Genomic DNA, 21,413 nt, shown 5'->3' with positions numbered 1-21,413 from the left:
CCTGCTGGATCAGGCCAATGGCCCATCTAATCCAGCATCTTGTTCTCACAGTGGCCAACCAGATGCCTGTGGGAAACCAGCCAGCAGGATCTGAGCACAAGAGCCCTCTCCCTTCCTGCGCTTTCCAGAACTGGTAGTCAGAAGCACTGCTGCCTCTGACTGTGTCTGCAGAGCAGAGCCTTTGTGGATAGCAGCTGTTGTTGAAAACCCCAACATGGCCTCTTGGTTTGAGACTGAGGAATTAAAAGAGGGGAGATTCACAAAGGCTTTTGCAGGGCTCTTCCCTTTTCAGTCCCCATCCTATTCTGATTTTTATAGGGGTGGGAGAATACAAGAGAAACGTTGCTGTTGAGTTTGCTTGTAAAATTCAGCTTTCTTTCTCCCTTCCTGGTCAAGTGGCATTGAAAGGAGAAAAATAAAAGAGCATCGGCAGCAGATCCTGTCCTATAGGGCTTGGCAAAAGTGTGTTTGAATCAGCCCTCTTTTAAGGAGACAAATAAAATGATCATGGGTTGTGGCCAATTAAAACCAATTCAGAATAAGTCTGTTTGAAACCATTGGACCTAATTTAGCCATGGCTATCCATTTAAATGACTCTACTTTCCATAGAACTAACCTCATAGTTTCATAGTTTCCCAAATAAAATTCACTTTGGTCCTTCCATTTGGTTTCATTGCTTATTTTATTGAAATCAGCCAAAATGTCCACTCCAGGAATGTTATGGAGAAAATATCAATGGGTAGCAGAAGGATGTTCTTACAACTCTGTGCGGAAGACCAGGCTGCTGTCCCCTAACAACCGTAGACAGGCATCATCAAACCGCTCACTTTGTGCCGCTGTGAAGTGCTCTTTCCAGTCTCCTACGGTGCCTATAGACAGGAGACACAATTCAGACAAATATTCCAGTTTACTAGTCACCTTTCCTCCTACTCTAATCTAGTGTGTTCCTATTTTCATCGAACCCTCTCCTCCATATTAGCTTGTCTATCATTTTCTTCAACGTCTCCCACACAATCTCAACTGGATTGCAGAGGTTTCCGGGATGTTTCCTAGGGTAAACACTCATTTTTTATCAGGCATCATCACTGTCTTCCTAAACAGATATTATGATCTGTCTACAGCACACACTGCATGACAATCTTGGGTTTCATCTCCATGTCAGTGCTGCTGAAGCATTACTTTCCTCCAGTCCTCTGGAAGCTGACAAAAACCAATTTTCCCACACCACTGCTTATATTGTCCACATGACCAATATCATACTATGGGAAGCAAGTCCAATTCAGAAAAGTCTCTTGCACCTTTAATTAGAAGCTTCCTCACAGTGGAGATGCAAGTTTATTGAACTGACCCTTAACTATTCTATTATTATGTGGTACATCTATAACACTGCTGCAATTCTGAAACTGAAAGTGTTTGCTCCCTGAACACTTTCACCATCATACCAGTAGCACAATTCCACACTTCTCTCCGAAGTGAGCTGGAACTCAGCATCTAATTCCCACCACCACCACCACCAACAACAACAACATACCTTTTCGCATGAAGGGTGACACAGTTCAGTCAAAGATAAAAGACGGAATGGAGCTGTAGTTAGTCATTGGGTTTACTTTCATGTTCTCAAACATTGTATGCTGCACAATCTGGTTCACAACTGGATCAGGGAGTTGTAGGCCCAGAAATTGGGCTACTTTCCGGATTTCCCGGGCCGGATCCTAAGGAAGAGACAAAACTGTTGTCAGGGAAGATTTGGACTGTGATTGTGCTTCTTGATTAATTGGGGCCCACAACTGCAAGCTTACGATATCAGACTCATCGGCCACATTCTCACAGGGAAATTAAACAGATTTCCTGGTTTTTTGTGCTTTACTGTGATTGAGCAGCATAAGATACAATAACTCACCATTCCCTAATTCTTTGACAGAGATAAATAAATGTGTGAGCCTTGGCTTCCCATTATGGCTAAAGCAGGCACTGTGGTTTTTTTGCTCCATAACTGGGCACATGACCAGCAAGCCAACGCTGGCTGGTGATCATAGCTTGGCAGGGAACTACGAGCCATGATCACAGTAGACCTCCTGCTTTGGTTTTCTCACTTGTGCTAGGAAAGCAGAAATAGCTGGGCAGTATGTAAGGGATACGCAGCCTCATATAACCAACATGCTTAACTAATTAATGCATGAAAGGGTTAAGACCATAGAGTAAGCAGTCCTGCCAGGCTTAGCTAGGTCACCAAACTCTTTGTTGTTCCATTCCACCATGTGAACCCTACCAGTAAGGAGATCTAAGCTGGATGCTCCAAGCTTAGACCGTGTGGTTTTAGCAAGCCATATTTGTGTTTCTATACAAATGATTTGGAAACATTTACCATTTGGGAACCTGAGTTATTGCTGCTGAATGGAAAAGCACATGACTCAGACCTTCAAAGAGTTTGTAAGTAAACCATTTTTAACTTACGAAACGTGTGGTCTCTTTCTATATTGAGGGAAGTTGTGAACTTTGAAAGTAATTTAGAAGGGTATATATTAAGGTCTAACAGCCTATATTTCCATGCTTTATTTTGCTGCATATTTTGTGATTTTAAATCTCTGCTGGGGATCTCTCACCAAAGAGTTACTTGTCCCAAACCTGGATCTAGGCATCCAGGAATTCTTCTTCTTTAAAATTATACCCTATATCTATCTATTCTTTTCCCAAAGCCAACGGTCTGCACCAGCAGACTGCTCAAGCATGCCAAACCACAATAAATCAGGAGCTGTGCTTTGCAAATGCGGCAATTGCTTGGAGCAGTTTAGCAACAGAGTGCTTTCATGGCTGAAAACACTACATACTTTGAGGGAATGCCCAGGGAGCATATCTAACTAGATGAGGAGCCTTCTAGATGAAGTACCTTCTAACACTGAAATGTTATTATTGTCTTTCAAGGCCAGCAGCTGACGAATCCTTCTCCTCACCTGCCTTACCCTCCAGCCTTCAATTCTACGTTGATTGGATGGATTCTTATCTTTTAGTTTCTCTTCATTTCCTTTATTTAAATGCTTTGTGTTTATTTCTGAAGCTCTTTGTGACTGCCTGGTTTGCGTTATAGCCAGACATGCATGCTAATTAGAAATTGGGGCCCTCAGAAATTACGTTTTAGACAGAGCTGGGATCTAGTAACAGCTGTTCTTTTCACATGGGGGACCAGAGGCCTAGTTTTAAAGCACTTTGGGATCCTATTTCATGGAACTGTGTGAAGTTCTGAAATGACAATAAGAAACTGGGGCTGCTTAATTCTCCAAGGGCGGGGAGGAATGTGTGATGAGTTTAAGCCAAGCTGGCTGCAGATTCAGATAGTTAATTTCCTCCAGTCTTCTTCAAGGTCCTCGGCTCGGATTGCATTGCTGAGAGGGGGAAGTGAATCAGATCAGCCCTGGGTCACTTCTTGGTTTTATCCCCATGGAGTTCTGCAGAAGAAGAAAGTTCTGCTACCTAGAGCTATCAGGGATACTGGAGTGGGGAGAAACAGCCGGAAGTGGCATGGGCCAGGAAAAGCCCCTGTTGCCTCTTGCTTCCTGCCCCCCCACCTCACATCCCAGGCAATTTCCCAAATACCAAATTGGACTCTTAGTTTGGAAAAAGAATGTACAAAGGATTTGATTCTACTCAACCCTTGCTGCCTCTTGCCCGCCCGCCTCAAATCTCTCCAATGCTGGAGTGCAAGAGACTCTTGAAGAGTTTTGGAGAAAAAAACAGCAAGAAGAGCTTCAGGGGGCTAATTTGATTCAGCACTCTTTTCTCAGCAACTAGGCTGGCTCACAAGGTTCTTCCCTCGTGACATCAGTTAGGGGAAGATGGGAGAAAGTCATTTTCTTGATCTACACAAAGCACATGCACCGACCGCGACACACACAGAGCAGGCCAATGTCCCAGTCTGTTCTTATGGTTACAGGTCCTGCACAGTTCTGTTAAATCAGGGTTGTACGAAAAGAACGAAAACAGCCTCCCACAAAGCAAACTGTAATTTAATACTGTGCCAGCTAATTAAATGTCTAAAAACTGTGCCAGAGTTTTTAAGTAAACCATTCTAAAGCTACCAAGCATGTGGTCTTTTTCTACAATAGGGGAAGAGGGAAGTTTTGAAACTCAAGAGCATATTTTTGAAGGTCTAGCAACCTATATTTCCATGCTTTAGTTTGCTGCGTATTTTGTGATTTTAAATCTCTGCTGGGATTCTTTCACCAAAGAGTCCTGGTATTAAGGAAGTCTCCTTTCTATATACCTATTTTTTCCCCTTGAACCAATATTGTAGTCCAAAACGTTTGGAAGACACCATGTTGGGGGTGGCATAATTTACCTTCCATCTCCCCACCCCACATTTCAATAAGCTTGCAATTAGAGTTACATGTCCCTTGACCCCCGGGTCCCAGAAAAGGGCATCTTTCCTGCCCAACTTCATGCTTAGGCTCCATCTGGACCGTGTGTGTGGGTGTGTAAACTGCTTACCTCTTTCATGTCTTCATAAAAGAGGTACAGGATTCGGTAACGTTCTTTGGCCTCCCACCATCCACGGACATGATCAAACCATGAGCCCCAGGCAACTGCAAGGAGACGCAAAAGGAGAAGAAATGCTGACACACACACCCACATAAATCAGCACATCAAAATGTTCTGCAAACTGGCGCCACTTTTTGCCCTCTTCTTTTCAGAACTAATTAATTGAAACAGAAATGCAATAGAGCCCCAATGTAGTGGGGGAATCTGTCCCCACATGACCTGCTCCATGTCTTCTCAGTCACAGTCCAGGTGTTAAATGTTGTTGAACTACCTGAAGTCTCCTCCTGCATATAGCCACCCTAGAGCCTGGATAGCTCAACTGGTTAGAGCATGGTGCTGATAATGCCAAGGTTGCTGGTTTGATCCCTGTATGGGACAGCCACATATTCCTGCATTGCAGGGGATTGGATGAGATGATGATGATGATGATGATTTTATTATTTATACCCTGCCCATCTGGCTGGGTTTCCCCAGCCACTCTGGGCGGCTTCCAACCAAACATTAAAAACAATACAGCATCAAACATTAAAAACTTCGCTAAACAGGGAACTTCCCTAAAAGACAGCCTTCAGTTGTCTTTTAAAAGTCAAATAGTTGTTTATTTCCTTGATATCTGATGGGAGGGTGTTCCACAGGGTGGGCGCCACCACGGAGAAGGCCCTCTGCCTGGTTCCCTGTAACCTCACTTCTCGCAGCGAGGGAGCCACCAGAAGGCCCTCGGCACTGGACCTCAGTGTCCAGGCTGAACGGTGGAGGTGGAGCCGCTCCTTCAGGTATACAGGACCGAGGCCGTTTAGGGCTTTAATGGTCAGCACCAACACTTTGAATTGTGATCAGAAACGTACTGGGAGCCTTGGGGTCCCTTCCAACTATACAATTCTATGATTCTCCCTTTGATGGCTCTTTGTTTTTAAACCAGACAATGAGCAAATAGTCCTTCAAACATTGTTATTTGAAACAGAGGACAGGCCTCTTAATCTGGTTCTCACATAACCTTCCCAAAATATAACTTACAACATTATAGGGTTGGAAGAAAAACAGTGCAGAGCTTTGCAAGTGAACAAGAGTAATTCCCTCCTTCTGCTAATGTGTATCTCGTGTGGGGACCAGTAGCTTTCATCCCTCTCTAATACGGCAGAGGAGATCAAACAAGGTCTTGGCCTGGACTGAAAGTTTGCTCAGACTGATGCGCACTTTATTTTTCCCTGTTTTGTATTTATGTATCCTCCACTCACTCTTTCCCGTGAGGAAGTTCTCCAGAAACTCATCCCAGTTTCCTGGCTCTGGCATCCCCTTGTGCATGCAGTGGAAATGGAAGTAGGAGATTGCGCTGTCCTTGGTATTCCTGGCAAAGTAGATGATCTGCAGAAAGAAGGGAGTCTGAATGCGAAGCCTTCCACTCACATCCCTTGTTCCAGCTTGTGAACTTTCTGCCCCCTCCTTTTTATTTTTTTGGAGCAGTGCCCTTCAAGGAAAAAGGGGCCCCAAACCTGTTTGAAACCTGACTGGTCCATAATATTGAACCTCTTCACCTGCTCATATGCCCACCCCCTCCTCTCCTTTGCGTTTCACACAGCCCAAGGGCTGAGCACGGAAACAGAGAGAGGTTCCAGGACTAAACTTGGTCTTATATGGAGTCATGAAGAGTTGGACATGACTAAACGACTAAACAACAACAACAACAAAAACCCATTGACCCAACAGACCTTGCAGTTCTGTTCCCAGAAGGAAGGTGGCAACCGTGGGACTGGGAGGTGAGATTTGAGCGTTCGTGGAGAGGGCATTACCTCTGCGACGTCCAAGCCTGAAACAGGAGAGGGTGACATTTAGCCTAGAGGTGAGGATGAAATCCTCCCCCCCCCACACACACACCCATTGTCTCTCTGAAGTGGCACCCATTACTCACCATGAGGGAAAGGTTTTGGAGGGAACAGGTCTATGAAGGGAATCCGTTGATGGATGGGGGCCTGGTCACATTTCTGAGGGTCTCCTCTATGCTGGATCATGCTCACAATTTCCTGTATCCAGGTAGTCCCTGGCAGGAAGGGTTGGAGGAGAAATATGGAGATCCAATCATTCACCCATCGGCCCCCAATCCACCATGCTCTACAACTCCCCTCCCCCATGTTGTTGCATCCTCACCACCTGGACAAAGCCCCTTGTTTCTCATCTCCCCATTTACCTGCTTTGGGGTAGGTACAAATGAGAAGGTCATTGGGCCGAGCTTTGAAGGCCCAAAGGCGCTGCCAGTTATCTGCCGTATCTTTGAGAAAAGGGATGCCGTCAACGTCCACCAGCTCTGTGCGCTTGATGGGCTCCATATCTTCACACCCAGTTTTGTGACTGGTGGAGCATGAAAAGAAATACTATGAGATAAGTAGAACCTGCATCAAAATGTTGCAGAGTGGCCTCCCCATCTTCAGGGTCACCCCCCTTTCCCTGGATACACTGTCCCAGTTTCCCTTCCCCTCCTCCTCCTCCTCCTCCTTTTTAATCCTTCCCACCTTGAATTCAGCCAGTGCTTTGCTGCCACTGAGCCTGCTCAGACCTTACTGGACTGTTGCAGGTTCCCTGAAGCTTACAGATACCTCTCTTGTGGGCACAGGCGGTACCACTGGTGAACGAGTCTGCTCTTAGCGTACAGGATCCTTGTGCTTTCCACCCCAAGACAGCCGTGCCCGTTGGCAGGCAGCCACATGTTTGCCTACTGCTCTCCTGTGTCATCTACCTGAAGGAAACCAAATGAAATGCCCACCTGACAGTTTCACTCCAGTCTTAGATTGTGAGCAGCTTCTTCCTCCTTTCCGCCTCTCTCTTGCTCTCTGCGCAGCTGGAGAGGGTCTTTTTCGGAGAGAGCAAAGTCCCTGACTGAACTTCCTTGCATGTGAGATGCGGGCACTCTGCCAGTACTTTTCTGAGGTTACAGTTTAATTTTTGTAATAGTGTGGTGGTCTAATGTGTGTGCGGCTGTTCATATGTGAGGATATTGTGTTGCATCTACTGCCACAGGACCTGATTTTCCACCCAATGTTCTTTAACCCTCTATAGCAAGTATCCCTGCAGAGAGGCCAGGTGACCCCCTGGTAATATAGTCCGGCATTTCCTCTAAGGGGCAGGGCCCTTGAGTGATTCATATTACGGCATGGGACCTTGGTTCCTGTTTTACTACAGAAACACACATTTTTAGGAGTTAATACAGGTTTTTTTTTAATTTTTAATTTAAATTTTATTAACATATAAAACACATACATATATATTTACACAATTACACAATGCAGTTTAGTGAATAGAAGATCCAAGGACTACATCCCATAATCCCCCAAAATAGATTGTAGCAACTTGACATTTTGTCCTAGCATCAGTTGAGGCTTGCGTACTTGGTTTTCTACATACTGCACACGTAATATAGATCTATTGCATATATATTTTTGCCCTTGAAATGCGCCTCCTGATCAACCTCAAACCAGCCAAGGTGTTATTGCTGTTGAAGCATTACTTTCCTGCAGTCACCTGGAAGCTGACTAAAAACTAGTTTTCTCACATCACTTAATATAGTGCTATATTGTCTGACAATATCAATCTGCATGACCAAGATTGTACTACAGGAAACAAGATCCTCTCCAACTTTAATTAGAAGCTTCTTCACAAGGGACATGCAGCATGAATGAACTGACCTTTAACTTTACCATTCTGAAGGGGTATTTCTACAGTGCTTCTAAAAAATTCCCTTTGATATGAGCTGGAACTCAGCACCGTTCCTGTCCCTCACCCCAACACACCTTTTCGCATGAAGGGTGACACAGTTTGGTCAAAGACCAAAGAAGGTACGGAGCTGTAGTTAGTCATTGGGTTTAGTTTCATGTTCTCAAACATTGTATGCTGCATAATCTGGTTCACAACTGGATCAGGGAGTTGTAGGCCCAGAAATTGGGCTACTTTCCGGATTTCCCGGGCCGGATCCTAAGGAAGAGATGAAACTGTTGTCAGGGAAGATTCAGGCTGTGATTGTGCTTCTTGATTAATTGGGGCCCTGCAGTCTCAAGCTTACAACACCAGACTCATTGGCCACATTCTCACATGACTATAAACCAGAGCTCCTGGCCACCACACCACTACCTTAAAATGCCTAAATCAGCTGGCTGTTGTGATACCCTCTGATCTTCCGCTCACGCCAGCAATCTGTGCTGGAGTATAAACAGACATGTGACATGTAACAATCCACAAATCTGCAGCAAAGGGTGGAATGGAATTCCCAACAGGCACCAACATTATCTTGTTCTGCTTGGGAAAGTTGCAGTGATTACCAGAGCCTCTTTGAGCCGCAGAATTACACCGGCTACCACTTCAGCTACTGAGCGTAAGAAGGGCCTGCTGGATCAGGCCAATGGCCCATCTAATCCAGCATCCTGTTTTCACAGTGGCCAACCAGATACCTGTGGGAAACCAGCCAGCAGGATCTGAGCACAAGAGCCCTCTCCCTTCCTGCGCTTTCCAGAACTGGTAGTCAGAAGCACTGCTGCCTCTGACTGTGTCTGCAGAGCAGAGCCTTTGTGGATAGCAGCTGTTGTTGAAAACCCCAACATGGCCTCTTGGTTTGAGATTGAGGAATTAAAAGAGGGGAGATTCACAAAGGCTTTTGCAGGGCTCTTCCCTTTTCAGTCCCCATCCTATTCTGATTTTTATAGGGGTGGGGGAATACAAGAGAAACGTTGCTGTTGAGTTTGCTTGTAAAATTCAGCTTTCTTTCTCCCTTCCTGGTCAAGTGGCATTGAAAGGAGAAAAATAAAAGAGCATCGGCAGCAGATCCTGTCCTATAGGGCTTGGCAAAAGTGTGTTTGAATCAGCCCTCTTTTAAGGAAACAAATAAAATGATCATGGGTTGTGGCCAATTAAAACCAATTCAGAATAAGTCTGTTTGAAACCATTGGACCTAATTTAGCCATGGCTATCCTAGGACTTGCCGATCGCATGGTCAGCAGTTCAAATCCCAGCGGCGAGGTGCGCTCCCGTCGTTCGGTCCCAGCGCCTGCCAACCTAGCAGTTCGAAAGCACCCCCGGGTGCAAGTAGATAAATAGGGACCGCTTACTAGCGGGAAGGTAAACGGCGTTCCGTGTGCTGCGCTGGCTCGCCAGATGCAGCTTGTCACGCTGGCCACGTGACCCGGAAGTGTCTGCGGACAGCGCTGGCTCCCGGCCTATAGAGTGAAATGAGCGCACAACCCTAGAGTCTGGCAAGACTGGCCCGTATGGGCAGGGGTACCTTTACCTTTTTATGCATTTAAATGACTCTACTTTCCATAGAACTAACTTCATAGTTTCCCAAACAAAATTCACTTTGGTCCTTCCATTTGGTTTCATTGCTTATTTTATTGAAATCAGCCAAAATGTCCACTCCAGGAATGTTATGGAGAAAATATCAATGGGTAGCAGAAGGATGTTCTTACAACTCTGTGCGGAAGACCAGGCTGCTGTCCCCTAACAACCGTAGACAGGCATCATCAAACCGCTCACTTTGTGCCGCTGTGAAGTGCTCTTTCCAGTCTCCTACGGTGCCTATAGACAGGAGACACAATTCAGACAAAACTTCCAGTTTACTAGTCACCTTTCCTCCTACTCTAATCTAGTGTGTTCCTATTTATCGAACCCTCTCTTCCATATTAGCTTGTCTATCATTTCCTTCAACGTCTCCCACACAATCTCAACTGGATTGCAGAGGTTTCCGGGAAGTTTCCTAGGGTAAACACTCATTTTTTATCAGGCATCATCACTGTCTTCCTAAAACAGATATTATGATCTGTCTACAGCACACACTGCATGACAATCTTGGGTTTCATCTCCATGTCAGTGCTGCTGAAGCATTACTTTCCTCCAGTCCTCTGGAAGCTGACAAAAACCAATTTTCCCACACCACTGCTTATATTGTCCACATGACCAATATCATACTATGGGAAGCAAGTCCAATTCAGAAAAGTCTCTTGCACCTTTAATTAGAAGCTTCCTCACAGTGGAGATGCAAGTTTATTGAACTGACCCTTAACTATTCTATTATTATGTGGTACATCTATAACACTGCTGCAATTCTGAAACTGAAAGTGTTTGCTCCCTGAACACTTTCACCATCATCCCAGTACCACAATTCCCCTCTTCTCTCCGATGTGAGCTAGAACTCAGCATCTAATCCCCCCCACCACCACCACCACCAACATACCTTTTCGCATGAAGGGTGACACAGTTTGGTCAAAGATCAAAGACGGAATGGAGCTGTAGTTAGTCATTGGGTTTACTTTCATGTTCTCAAACATTGTATGCTGCACAATCTGGTTCACAACTGGATCAGGGAGTTGTAGGCCCAGAAATTGGGCTACTTTCCGGATTTCCCGGGCTGGGTCCTAAGGAAGAGACAAAACTGTTGTCAGGGAAGATTTGGACTGTGATTGTGCTTCTTGATTAATTGGGGCCCACAACTGCAAGCTTACGATATCAGACTCATTGGCCACATTCTCACAGGAAAATTAAACAGATTTCCTGTTTTTTTGTGCTTTACTGTGATTGAGCAGCATAAGATACAATAACTCACCATTCCCTAATTCTTTGACAGAGATAAATAAATGTGTAGGCCTTGGCTTCCCATTATGGCTAAAGCAGGCACTGTGGTTTTTTTGCTCCATAACTGGGCACATGACCAGCAAGCCAACGGTGGCTGGTGATCATAGCTTGGCAGGGAGCTACAAACCATGATCACAGTAGGCCTCCTGCTTTGGTTTTCTCACTTGTGCTAGGAAAGCAGAAATAGCTGGGCAGTATGTGTGGGATACCCAGCCTCATATAACCAACATGCTTAACTAATTAATGCATGAAAGGGTTAAGACCATAGAGTAAGCAGTCCTGCCAGGCTTAGCTAGGTCACCAAACTCTTTGTTGTTCCATTCTACCATGTGAACCCTACCAGTAAGGAGGTCTAAGCTGGATGCTCCAAGCTTAGACCGTGTGGTTTAAGCAAGCCATATTTGTGTTTCTATACAAATGATTTGGAAACATTTACTATTTGGGACCCTGAGTTATACTTCCTGTCTTTTTCTTGCTGCTGAATGGAAAGGCACATGACTCAGACCTTTGAAGAGTTTGTCCCAAACCTGGATCTAGGCATCCAGGAATTCTTCTTCTTTAAAATTATACCCTATATCTATCTATTCTTTTTCCAAACCAACGGTCTGCACCAGCAGACTGCTCAAGCATGCCAAACCACAATAAATCAGGAGCTGTGCTCTGCAAATGCGGCAATTGCTTGAAGCAGTTTAGCAGCAGAGTGCTTTCATGACGGAAAACACTACATACTTTGAGGGAATGCCCAGGGAGTATATCTAACTAGATGAGCAGCCTGTGTAAAGTTCTGAAATGACAATAAGAAACTGGGGCTGCTTGATTCTCCGAGGGCGGGGAGGAATGTGTGGTGAGTTTAAGCCAAGCTGGCTGCAGATTCAGATAGTTAATTTCCTCCAGTCTTCTTCAAGGTCCTTGGCTCGGATTGCATTGCTGAGAGGGGGAAGTGAATCAGATCAGCCCTGGGTCACTTCTTGCTTTATCCCCACAGAGTTCTGCAGAAGAAGAAAGTTCTGCTACCTAGAGCTATCGGGGATACTGGAGTGGGGAGAAACAGCAGGAAGTGCATGGGGCAGGAAAGGCCCTTGTTGCCTCTTGCTTCCTGCCCCCCCCCCACCTCACATCCCAGGCAATTTCCCAAATACCAAATTAGACTCTTAGTTTGGAAAAAGAACGTACAAAGGATTTGATTCTACTCAACCCTTTCTGCCTCTTGCCCGTCTGCCTCAAATCTCTCCAATGCTGGAGTGCAAGAGACTCTTGAAGAGGTTTGGAGACAAAAACAGCAAGAAGGGCTTCAGGGGTCTAATTTAATTCAGCACTCTTTTCTCAGCAACTAGGCTGGCACACAAGGTTCTTCCCTTGTGACATCAGTTAGGGGGAGATGGGAGAAAGTCATTTTCTTGATCTACACAAAGCACATGCACCCACCCCGACACACACAGAGCAGGCCAATGTCCCAGTCTGTTCTTATGGTTACAGGTCCTGCGCAGTTCTGTTAAATCAGGGTTATACGAAAAGAACAAAAACAGCCTCCCACAAAGCAAACTGTAATTTAATACTGTGCCAGCTAATTAAGGGAAGGGGGTGATTAAGCGGAGAGCCAAACAAGCATACCCAGGGTATTTTCTGCCAAATTCTGCCCAGTGGTGGGAACAGCAAGTAGAAGGACAGCAATGAATATGTTGAATAAGAAAAAGAGGTGGGTGGCAGTTGCAAACAGAGGAAAATCAGGTCAGCATGACCTGGCTGCAAGATAATGCTCCCATCTGGACACAGCCTAACTCTCGGGGACCAGTCTCTTTTTCTGAATGCTGTAAGGTAAAGCAGAAAAATCTGACCTTTGGAGAATTTTTAAGTAAACCATTTTAAAGCTACCAAGCATGTGGTTTTTTTCTACGCTGGGGGAAGAGGGAAGTTTTGGAACTCTCAAGAGCATATTTTTGAAGGTCTAGCAACCTATATTTCCATGCTTTAGTTTGCTGCGTATTTTGTGATTTTAAATCTCTGCTGGGATTCTTTCACCAAAGAGTACTTGCCTCAATCCAGGAAGTCTCCTTTCTATATAACTATTATTTTTTTCTTGAACCAATTTGGAAGACACCATGTTGGGGGTGGCATAATTTACCTTCCATCTCCCCACCCCACATTTCAATAAGCTTGCAATTAGAGTTACATGTCCCTTGACCCCCGGGTCCCAGAAAAGGGCATCTTTCCTGCCCAACTTCATGCTTAGGCTCCATCTGGACCATGTATGGGTGTGTGTAAATTGCTTACCTCTTTCATGTCTTCATAGAAGAGGTACAGGATTCGGTAACGTTCTCTGGCCTCCCACCATCCACGGACATGATCAAACCATGAGCCCCAGGCAACTGCAAGGAGACGCAAAAGGAGAAGAAATGCCGACACACACACCCATAAATCAGCACATCAAAATCAAAATGTTCTGCAAACTGGCGCCACTTTTTGCCCTCTTCTTTTCAGAACTAATTAATTGAAACAGAAATGCAATAGAGCCCCAATGTAGTGGGGGAATCTGTCCCCACATGATCTGCTCCATGTCTTCTCAGTCACAGTCCAGGTGTTAAATGTTGTTGATCTACCTGAAGTCTCCTCCTGCATATAGCCACCCTAGAGCTTGGATAGCTCAACTGGTTAGAGCATGGTGCTGATAATGCCAAGGTTGCTGGTTTGATCCCTGTATGGGACAGCCACATATTCCTGCATTGCAGGGGATTGGATGAGATATTATTATTATTATTTTTATACCCTGCCCATCTGGCTGGGTTTCCCCAGCCACTCTCAGCGGCTTCCAAACGAATATTAAAAACAATACAGCATCAAACGTTAAAAATTTCCCTAAACAGAGCCGCCTTCAGTTGTCTTTTAAAAGTAAAATAATTGCTTATTGCATTGACATCTGCTGGGAGGGCGTTCCACAGGGCAGGCGCCACTACCGAGAAGGCCCTCTGCCTGGTTCCCTGTAACCTCACTTCTCGCAGGGAGGGAATCGCCAGAAGGCCCTCAACGCTGGACGTACTGGGAGCCTTGGGGTCCCTTCCAACTCTTCAATTCTAAGATTCTCCCTTTGATGGCTCTTTGTTTTTAAACCACACAATGAGCGGATAGCCCTTCAATAACAGGTTTATTTGAAACCGAGGACAGGCCTCTTAATCTGGTTTTCACATAACCTTCCCTACATATAACTTATAACCGTGCAGAGCTTTGCAGGTGAACAAGAGTAATTCCCTCCTTCTGCTAATGTGTATCTCGTGTGGGGACCAGTAGCTTTCATCCCTCTCTAATGTGGCAGAGGAGATCAAACAAGGTCTTGGCCTGGACTGAAAGTTTGCTCAGACTGATGCACACTTTATTTTTCCCTGTTTTGTATTTATGTATCCTCCACTCACTCTTTCCCGTGAGGAAGTTCTCCAGAAACTCATCCCAGTTTCCTGGCTCTGGCATCCCCTTGTTCATGCGGTGGAAATGGAAGTAGGAGATTGCGTTGTCCTTGGCATTCCTGGCAACGTAGATGATCTGCAGAAAGAAGGGAGTCTGAATGCGAAGCCTTCCACTCACATCCCTTGTTCCAGCTTGTGAACTTTCTGCCCCCTCCTTTTTATTTTTTGGGAGCAGTGCCCTTCAAGGAAAAAGAGGCCCCCAACCTTTTTGAAACCTGACTGGTCCATAATATTGAACCTCTTCACCTGCTCATAGGCCCCCCTCTCCTCTCCTTTGCGTTTCACACAGCCCAAGGGCTGAGCACGGAAACAGAGAGAGGTTCCAGGACTAAACTTGGTCTTATATTAAACCCATGGACCCAACAGACCTTGCAGTTCTGTTCCCAGAAGGAAGGTGGCAACAGAGGGACTGGAAGGTGGGATTTGAGCGTTCGTGGAGAGGGCATTACCTCTGCGTCGTCCAAGCCTGAAACACCAGAGGGTGACATTCAGCCTAGAAGTGAGGATGAAACCCTTCCCCCCCCCACACACACCCATTGTCTCTCTGAAGTGGCACCCATTACTCACCATGAGGGAAAGGTTTTGGAGGGAACAGGTCTATGAAGGGAATCCGTTGATGGATGGGGGCCTGGTCACATTTCTGAGGGTCTCCTCTATGCTGGATCATGCTCACAATTTCCTGTATCCAGGTAGTCCCTGGCAGGAAGGGTTGGAGGAGAAATATGGAGATCCAATCATTCACCCATTGGCCCCCAATCAACCAAGCTCTACAGCTCCCCCCACATTGTTGTCTCCTCACCACCTGGACAAAGCCCCTTGTTTCTCGTCTCCCCATTTACCTGCTTTGGGGTAAGTGCAGATGAGAAGGTCATCGGGCCGAGCTTTGAAGGCCCAAAGGCGCTGCCAGTTATCTGCCGTGTCTTTGAGGCAAGGGATGCCGTCAACGTCCACCAGCTCTGTGCGCTTGATGGGCTCCATACCTTCCCACTCAGTTTTGTGATCCATCACCTTGTGGAGCATGAAAAGAAATAATATGAGATAAGTCGAACCGGCATCAAAATGTTGCAGAGTGGCCTCCCCATCTTCAGGGTCACCCCCCTTTCCCTGGATACACTGTCCCAGTTTCCTCCCCCCTCCTCCTTTTTTATCCTTCCCACCTTGAATTCAGCCAGTGCTTTGCTGCCGCTGAGCCTGCTCAGACCTTACTGGACTGTTGCAGGTTCCCTGAAGCTTCAGATACCTCTCTTGTGGGCACAGGCGGTACCACTGGTGAACGAGTCTGCTCTTAGCGTATAGGATCCTTGTGCTTTCCACCCCAAGACAGCCGTGCCCGTTGGAAGGCAGCCACATGTTTGCCTACTGCTCTCCTGTGCCATCTATCTGAAGGAAGCCAAATGAAATGCCCACCTGACAGTTTCACTCTTCTGAAGCAGCTTCTTATGAGCAGCTTCTTCTTTCCGCCTCTCTCTTGCTCTCTGCGCAGCTGGAGAGGGTGTTTTTTCGGAGAGAGCAAAGTCCCTGACTGAACTTCCTGGCGTGCGAGTTGCGGGCACTCTGCCAGTACTTTTCTGAGGTTACAGTTTAGATTTTGTAATAGTGTGGTGATCTAATGTGTGTGCGGCTGTTCATATGTGAGGATATCGTGTTGCATCTACTGCCACAGGGCCTGATTTTCCACCCAATGTTCTTTAACCCTCTATAGCAAGTATCCCTGCAGAGAGGCCAGGTGACCCCCTGGTAATATAGTCCGGCATTTCCTCTAGGGGGCAGGGCCCTTGGGTGATTCATATTACGGCATGGGACCTTGGTTCCTGTTTTACTACAGAAACACACATTTTTAGGAGTTAATACAGTTCTTTTTTTAAAATTTTTAATTTAAATTTTATTAACATATAAAACACATACATTTACACAATTACACAATACAGTTTAGTGAATAGAAGATCCAAGGACTGCATCCCATAATCCCCCAAAATAGATTGTAGCAACTTGACATTTTGTCCTAGCATCAGTTGAGGCTTGCGTACTTGGTTTTCTACATACTGCACACGTAATAGAGATCTATTGCATATATATTTTTGCCTTTGAAATGCGCCTCCTGATCAAACTCAAACCAGCCAAGGTGTTATTGTGTGTTGTTAGTAATTGTAGAAATGTATCAGGTAGGATCTAGGTTCCGTGGCAATTTTCTGGAAAACATCAACAAGATTTGGGGCATCGCTCATAAAAAGCTGAGTGGTCATATATTTGCTATGCAGCATTTCTTTGATATCACTGCTCGGTCTATGAGGCCATTTCAGTCATTTCATGCCTAGCATTTATCCAGTCTTCTCTCCACCCCCTTTTTACACCATGGTTGTTGGTTTATATCATGGATGTATGTTCTGTATAATATTGCTATGAACTTGGCTAGAATAATAAACTTATGATTGACTGAAAAGCACACCTTTCTTTATCCCTTCCTGGTCAATTGACATGGAAGGGAGAAAGAAAGGAGCCAAGACAGCTGATCCCACCTTACAGGGCTTGGCAAAGCAGCCTCCCCCCTAACCCCCCACTTTAAAGGAAGCAAAGAAAACTGAATCAAATGAAAGAAGGTTCAGTCCAGCAGGTTTTATCCAGCTTCTACTCAGAGTAGGCCTATTGAAGTCAGTGGACCTAACTTAGTTGTGTGCACGAAATTCAGAGGGTGTACTGAGGGTAGAAATAACAAAGGGTAGAACCCCATAGTGTCAGCTTGTTCCTTCCTTATTTTATTGAACACAGGTAAAATGTCCGCTTCAGGAATGTTAGGGAGGAAGTCTCAACTGGTAGCAGGGAGATGTTCTTATAACTGTGTGCGGAAGATCAGGTTGCTGCCCCCCAATAACCGTTCACAGGCATCATCAAACCGCTCACTTTGTGCCACTGTGAAGTGCTCCTTCCAGTCTCCTACGGTGCCTATAAATAGGAGACATGATCCAGAAAAAAATTAGTTTCCTATCTGCCTTTCCTCCTACTCTAATCTAGTGTATTCCTGTCTACATGGGACCCTCTCTTCCTATCATTTGTCTATCATTTCCTTCAACATATCCCCACAGAATCCCAACTGGATTGCAGAGGATTCTGGGAAGTTTCCTAGGGTAAACACTCATTTTTATCAGGCATCATCACTGTCTTCCTAAAACAGATATTATGATCTGCCTAGAGCACACAGTGCATGACAATTTTGGATTTCATCACCATGCCAGCTGTTGAAGCATTACTTTCCTGCAGTTGTCTGGAAGCTGATTAAAAACTAGTTTTCTCACATCACTTAATATAGTGCTATACTGTCTGACAATATCAATCGTACTACGGGAAACAAGATCCTCTCCAACTTTAATTAGAAGCTTCTTCACAAGGGACATGCAGCATTAATGAACTGACCTTTAACTTTACCATTCTGAAGGGGTACTTCTACAGTGCTTCTAAAAAATTCCCTATGATATGAGCTGGAACTCAGCACCATTCCTGTCCCTCACCCCAACACACCTTTTCGCATGAAGGGTGACACAGTTTGGTCAAAGATCAAAGAAGGTACGGAGCTGTAGTTAGTCATTGGGTTTAGTTTCATGTTCTCAAACATTGTATGCTGCACAATCTGGTTCACAACTGGATTGGGGAGTTGTAGGCCCAGAAATTGGGCTACTTTCCGGATTTCCCGGGCTGGATCCTAAGGAAGAAATGAAACTGTTGTCAGGGAAGATTTGGGCTGTGATTGTGCTTCTTGATTGATTCGGGCCCTGAAGTCGCAAGCTTACAACACCAGACTCATTGGCCACATTCTCACACGATGATAAACTGGACCTCCTGGCCATAGGACCAAACTCCTGGTGACGAGCTCCCTTTGGCCACCCCAATAAAATGTTTGAAGTCACACACACACCCCAAAGTTGATGGGCATTATCATTCAAATAGTGTTTGTGCTTGTGATCAATTGTGTGGGGCAATGCTTACCTGTCCCACCCTCCAACTATTTTATTAAAGTGGGCAGCTTTGTTCCTGGCTTATTGTGGTTTACTGTGAATGAACAACATGGGATGCACTGTCCACTTGCTCGCAGTGTTAGAGCACAACACGCAGTTCTCTCCTCCTGCAATAACCTTTCAACCAAGGGGTCAAATCTCCTTTGGCCCCAGGAAAGAGTGTCTTTCCTGCCCCATCTCATACTTGCTTCCCACTCGATGCATACATACATGCATGCATGTAAACTGCTTACCTCTTTCATGTCTTCATAAAAGAAGTACAGAATTGGGTGTCGGTCCTTGGCCTCCCACCAGCCACAAACATGGTCAAACCAAGAGCCCCAGGCAACTGCAAAGAAAGAGAAGAGCAGGAGGAAAGGATGATCACACTGCCCAAAACGAGGGACTGAATCACAAATGCAAAAGAGAGAGCAGAAAATATGGCACTGATCTGCATGAAATTTTGATATGCTGACTAATGTGCATCAGAACTAATTCCTTTAAACAGAAGTACAATCAGTTTATTACTGTGATAGACCAGCAGTATCTCACTGTACTAGGGAAGGCAGTGACCAGGGGACCTGCTATGTGCCTGCAAAGTCTGCCCTCCAGGTGCCAGCTGTTGAATAGCAACCTAAAGTCCTCTCCTACTCTCTCTTTTGATGGGTCTTAATATTTAAACAAAACAGGGCTTTTTCAGGGGGAACTTGCTGGAACTCAGTTCTGGCACCTCTTAGGTAGGTTCCGGAAACTCTCAGGTGGGCGCCATTGCTATTCTAAGAGAAAGAGGGAGGTGTTCATGGTGAGTTCCGGCACCTATTTTTCTAGAAAAAAAAGGAATGAAACCAAGCTTATTTCTTATTTATTACATTGTCACTACCTTTTCCTCCAAGGAGTGCAAGCTGGTGTACATGACCCTCCCCTGAACATTATATACTCACAGCAACTCTGTGAGGTAGGTTGGGCTGAGGGACAGTGATGGAGTGGACAGCCCTTCAAATAGAAGATGCTTTCAAACAGAGGGCTGTCTTCTGTAAAATTGGCCACATGACTACCCTATGCAGGTTAATCTGCCTTGCACTCTTCTCCCCTAAATATATCCCATAACATTTCAGGCTTGGAAGAAAAATGGTACAGAGCTTTGCAGATTCACAAAAGATACCCCATTCCTCTGGTAGGCTCCAAACCCCTCCAAAACTGCTGGGGGTGAGAACTTGACACCCTGGCCCTGGACCCAGAGAGTGCTCTGACTGACCCAGACTTTCTTTCCTCCTATTTTGTATTTCTGTAGCTACCTGTACTCACGTTTTCCTGCAAGGAACTTCTCCAGAAACTCGTCCCAGTTTCCTGGCTCTGGCATCCCCTTGCTCATGTGGTAGAAATGGAAGTAGGAGACTGCATTGTCCTTGGCATTCCTGGCAACGTAGATGATCTGCAGGAAAGAGGGAGGAAACCCAGGAGTCTGAACATCAAGCTTTTCACTCACTCACCTTGTTCCACCTGGTGCCCTTTGAGGAAATAGAGGACACCAACCCGCCCGAAAACACCCAAATGAAACCTGGCTGGTCCATAATATTGAGCCTCTTCACCTGCTCATAGGCCCCTTCTCCTCCCATTTGTGTTTCACATTGCGGGGGACTGAGCCAACGATTTACTAGACCTCGATTTAGATTAAATTCATTGACCCCATTGACCCTGCCCCACTTGCTCTGACCTTACAATTCTGTTCCCAGAAGGAAGGAGACAGCAGCTGGACTGGGAGGTGAGATCTGAGTGTGCGCGGAGAAGGTATTGTCTCTGCTTGTTCCAAGCCTGAAACACCAGAGGGTGGCAACTGGCCTAGAGGTAAGAATAAGAAACCCTTCACGTGAATTTTGGAAACCAAGGATACATATTAGATACATTATAGTAAAAGATGCAGGAATAAGATACAGAAATATAGAAACAGAACCCATGGAGGGATGCAGAAAGGTCCGAAGGTTCAAGGAACCGTTCATTTATTTTATTTTTATTTGAACAGATATGTTTGTTATGTATAAAAATTATGAAAAATCAAAAGAAAAAAGAAAAAAAGAAACCCTTCTCATCCATTGTCTCTCTGAAGCAGCACCCATTACTCACCTCGGGGAAAATGTTTTGGAGGGAACTGGTCTATGAGGGGAATCCGTTGATGGATGGGGGCCTGGTCACATTTCTGAGGGTCTCCTCTATGCTGGATCATGCTCACAATTTCCTGTATCCAGGTAGTCCCTGGCAGGAAGGGTTGGAGGAGAAATATGGAGATCCAGTCATTCACCCATTGGTCCCCAATCCACCATGCTCTACAACTCCCCTCCCCCATGTTGTTGCATCCTCACCACCAGGACAAAGCCCCTTGTTTCTCATCTCCCCATTTACCTGATTTGGGGTAAGTGCAAATGAGAAGGTCATCAGGCCGAGCTTTGAAGGCCCGAAGACGCTGCCAGTTATCTGCTGTGTTTTTGAGAAAAGGGATGCCATCAACTTCCACCAGCTCTGTGCGCTTGATGGACTCCATACCTTCCCGCCCAGTTTTGTGATCCATCACCTGGTGGAGCATGAAAAGAAATCAAGCATGCAACAAAATGTTGTGGAGTCACCTGCCCCACTTCAGGTTTCTATCCCTTTCCCAGGACACACCGTTCCAGTTTCCCTCCTCCCAGTTTTTTATCCCTCTCCACCTTGAAGTCAGTCACTGAGCATACTTAGACCTTATTGCGCTGTTTCAGGTTCCCCTCCTTAGTATCCCTCCCACCCTGAAAGGACTTTTGCTAACTTGGAGGTTCCCTGAAATCTACAGATACTTCTTTCTGCA

The 21,413-nt window shown here is 45.6% G+C and overlaps 3 protein-coding genes across 5 annotated transcripts; all 3 read right to left on the bottom strand.

Annotated features, from left to right (window-relative positions):
* Positions 1-663: 663 nt before the first annotated feature.
* LOC309355191 (sulfotransferase 1C2-like) lies at positions 664-6,876 on the bottom strand. The gene is made up of 7 exons (XM_081885775.1): positions 6,716-6,876; positions 6,440-6,568; positions 6,240-6,337; positions 5,769-5,895; positions 4,483-4,577; positions 1,532-1,712; positions 664-869 (listed from the first exon to the last, which is right to left on the bottom strand). Exons 1-6 carry the CDS (start codon positions 6,852-6,854, stop codon positions 1,557-1,559), a joined length of 744 nt encoding a protein of 247 aa, XP_081741901.1. The 5' UTR covers positions 6,855-6,876; the 3' UTR covers positions 664-869; positions 1,532-1,556.
* A 3,004-nt stretch (positions 6,877-9,880) lies between these two features.
* On the bottom strand, positions 9,881-16,155 carry LOC309355187 (sulfotransferase 1C2-like). 3 transcript variants are annotated; one of them, XM_081885768.1, is made up of 9 exons: positions 16,002-16,155; positions 15,434-15,602; positions 15,162-15,290; positions 14,963-15,060; positions 14,544-14,670; positions 13,411-13,505; positions 11,576-11,617; positions 10,742-10,922; positions 9,881-10,086 (listed from the first exon to the last, which is right to left on the bottom strand). In XM_081885768.1, exons 2-9 carry the CDS (start codon positions 15,597-15,599, stop codon positions 9,974-9,976), a joined length of 951 nt encoding a protein of 316 aa, XP_081741894.1. In that variant the 5' UTR covers positions 15,600-15,602; positions 16,002-16,155; the 3' UTR covers positions 9,881-9,973. The 3 variants fall into 3 exon arrangements, with proteins under 3 accessions (XP_081741894.1, XP_081741893.1, XP_081741895.1); XM_081885767.1 differs by lacking the exon at positions 16,002-16,155 and having other exon boundaries at positions 15,434-15,629; XM_081885769.1 differs by lacking the exons at positions 11,576-11,617; positions 16,002-16,155 and having other exon boundaries at positions 15,434-15,629.
* Positions 16,156-17,289: 1,134 nt separating this feature from the next.
* LOC309355188 (sulfotransferase 1C2-like) lies at positions 17,290-21,158 on the bottom strand (the record flags this gene model as incomplete). The annotated part of the gene is made up of 7 exons (XM_081885770.1): positions 17,290-17,534; positions 18,108-18,288; positions 18,835-18,929; positions 19,886-20,012; positions 20,295-20,419; positions 20,702-20,830; positions 20,978-21,158. 7 exons carry the CDS (start codon positions 21,156-21,158, stop codon positions 17,422-17,424), a joined length of 951 nt encoding a protein of 316 aa, XP_081741896.1. The 3' UTR covers positions 17,290-17,421.
* Positions 21,159-21,413: the final 255 nt, after the last annotated feature.

Source organism: Podarcis melisellensis, assembly GCF_964234715.1.
Source record: "Podarcis melisellensis genome assembly, chromosome: 13".
NCBI classification, from domain to species: domain Eukaryota; kingdom Metazoa; phylum Chordata; class Lepidosauria; order Squamata; family Lacertidae; genus Podarcis; species Podarcis melisellensis.
The sequence above is the reverse complement of the archived record's forward strand: the minus strand, read 5'-3'. Positions and strand labels throughout refer to the sequence as shown.

Bases quoted from the DNA above. Each gene is read 5' to 3' on its own strand.
- LOC309355191 (XM_081885775.1), bottom strand. From the start codon at position 6,854: ATGGAGCCCATCAAGCGCACAGAGCTGGTGGACGTTGACGGCATCCCT. The intron at 6,569-6,715 runs GTAAATGGGGAG...CCTTCCTGCCAG, and splicing joins TTGTACCTACCCCAAAGCAG to GGACTACCTGGATACAGGAA. The intron at 6,338-6,439 runs GTGAGTAATGGG...CTCCTGTTTCAG, and splicing joins TCCAAAACCTTTCCCTCATG to GCTTGGACGTCGCAGAGGTA.
- LOC309355187 (XM_081885767.1), bottom strand. From the start codon at position 15,614: ATGCTCCACAAGGTGATGGATCACAAAACTGAGTGGGAAGGTATGGAG. The intron at 11,618-13,410 runs GTAAGCAATTTA...CTTTCCATTCAG, and splicing joins TCTATGAAGACATGAAAGAG to CAGCAAGAAAAAGACAGGAA. The intron at 10,087-10,741 runs GTATGTTGGTGG...TCCTGTCTATAG, and splicing joins GTCACCCTTCATGCGAAAAG to GCACCGTAGGAGACTGGAAA.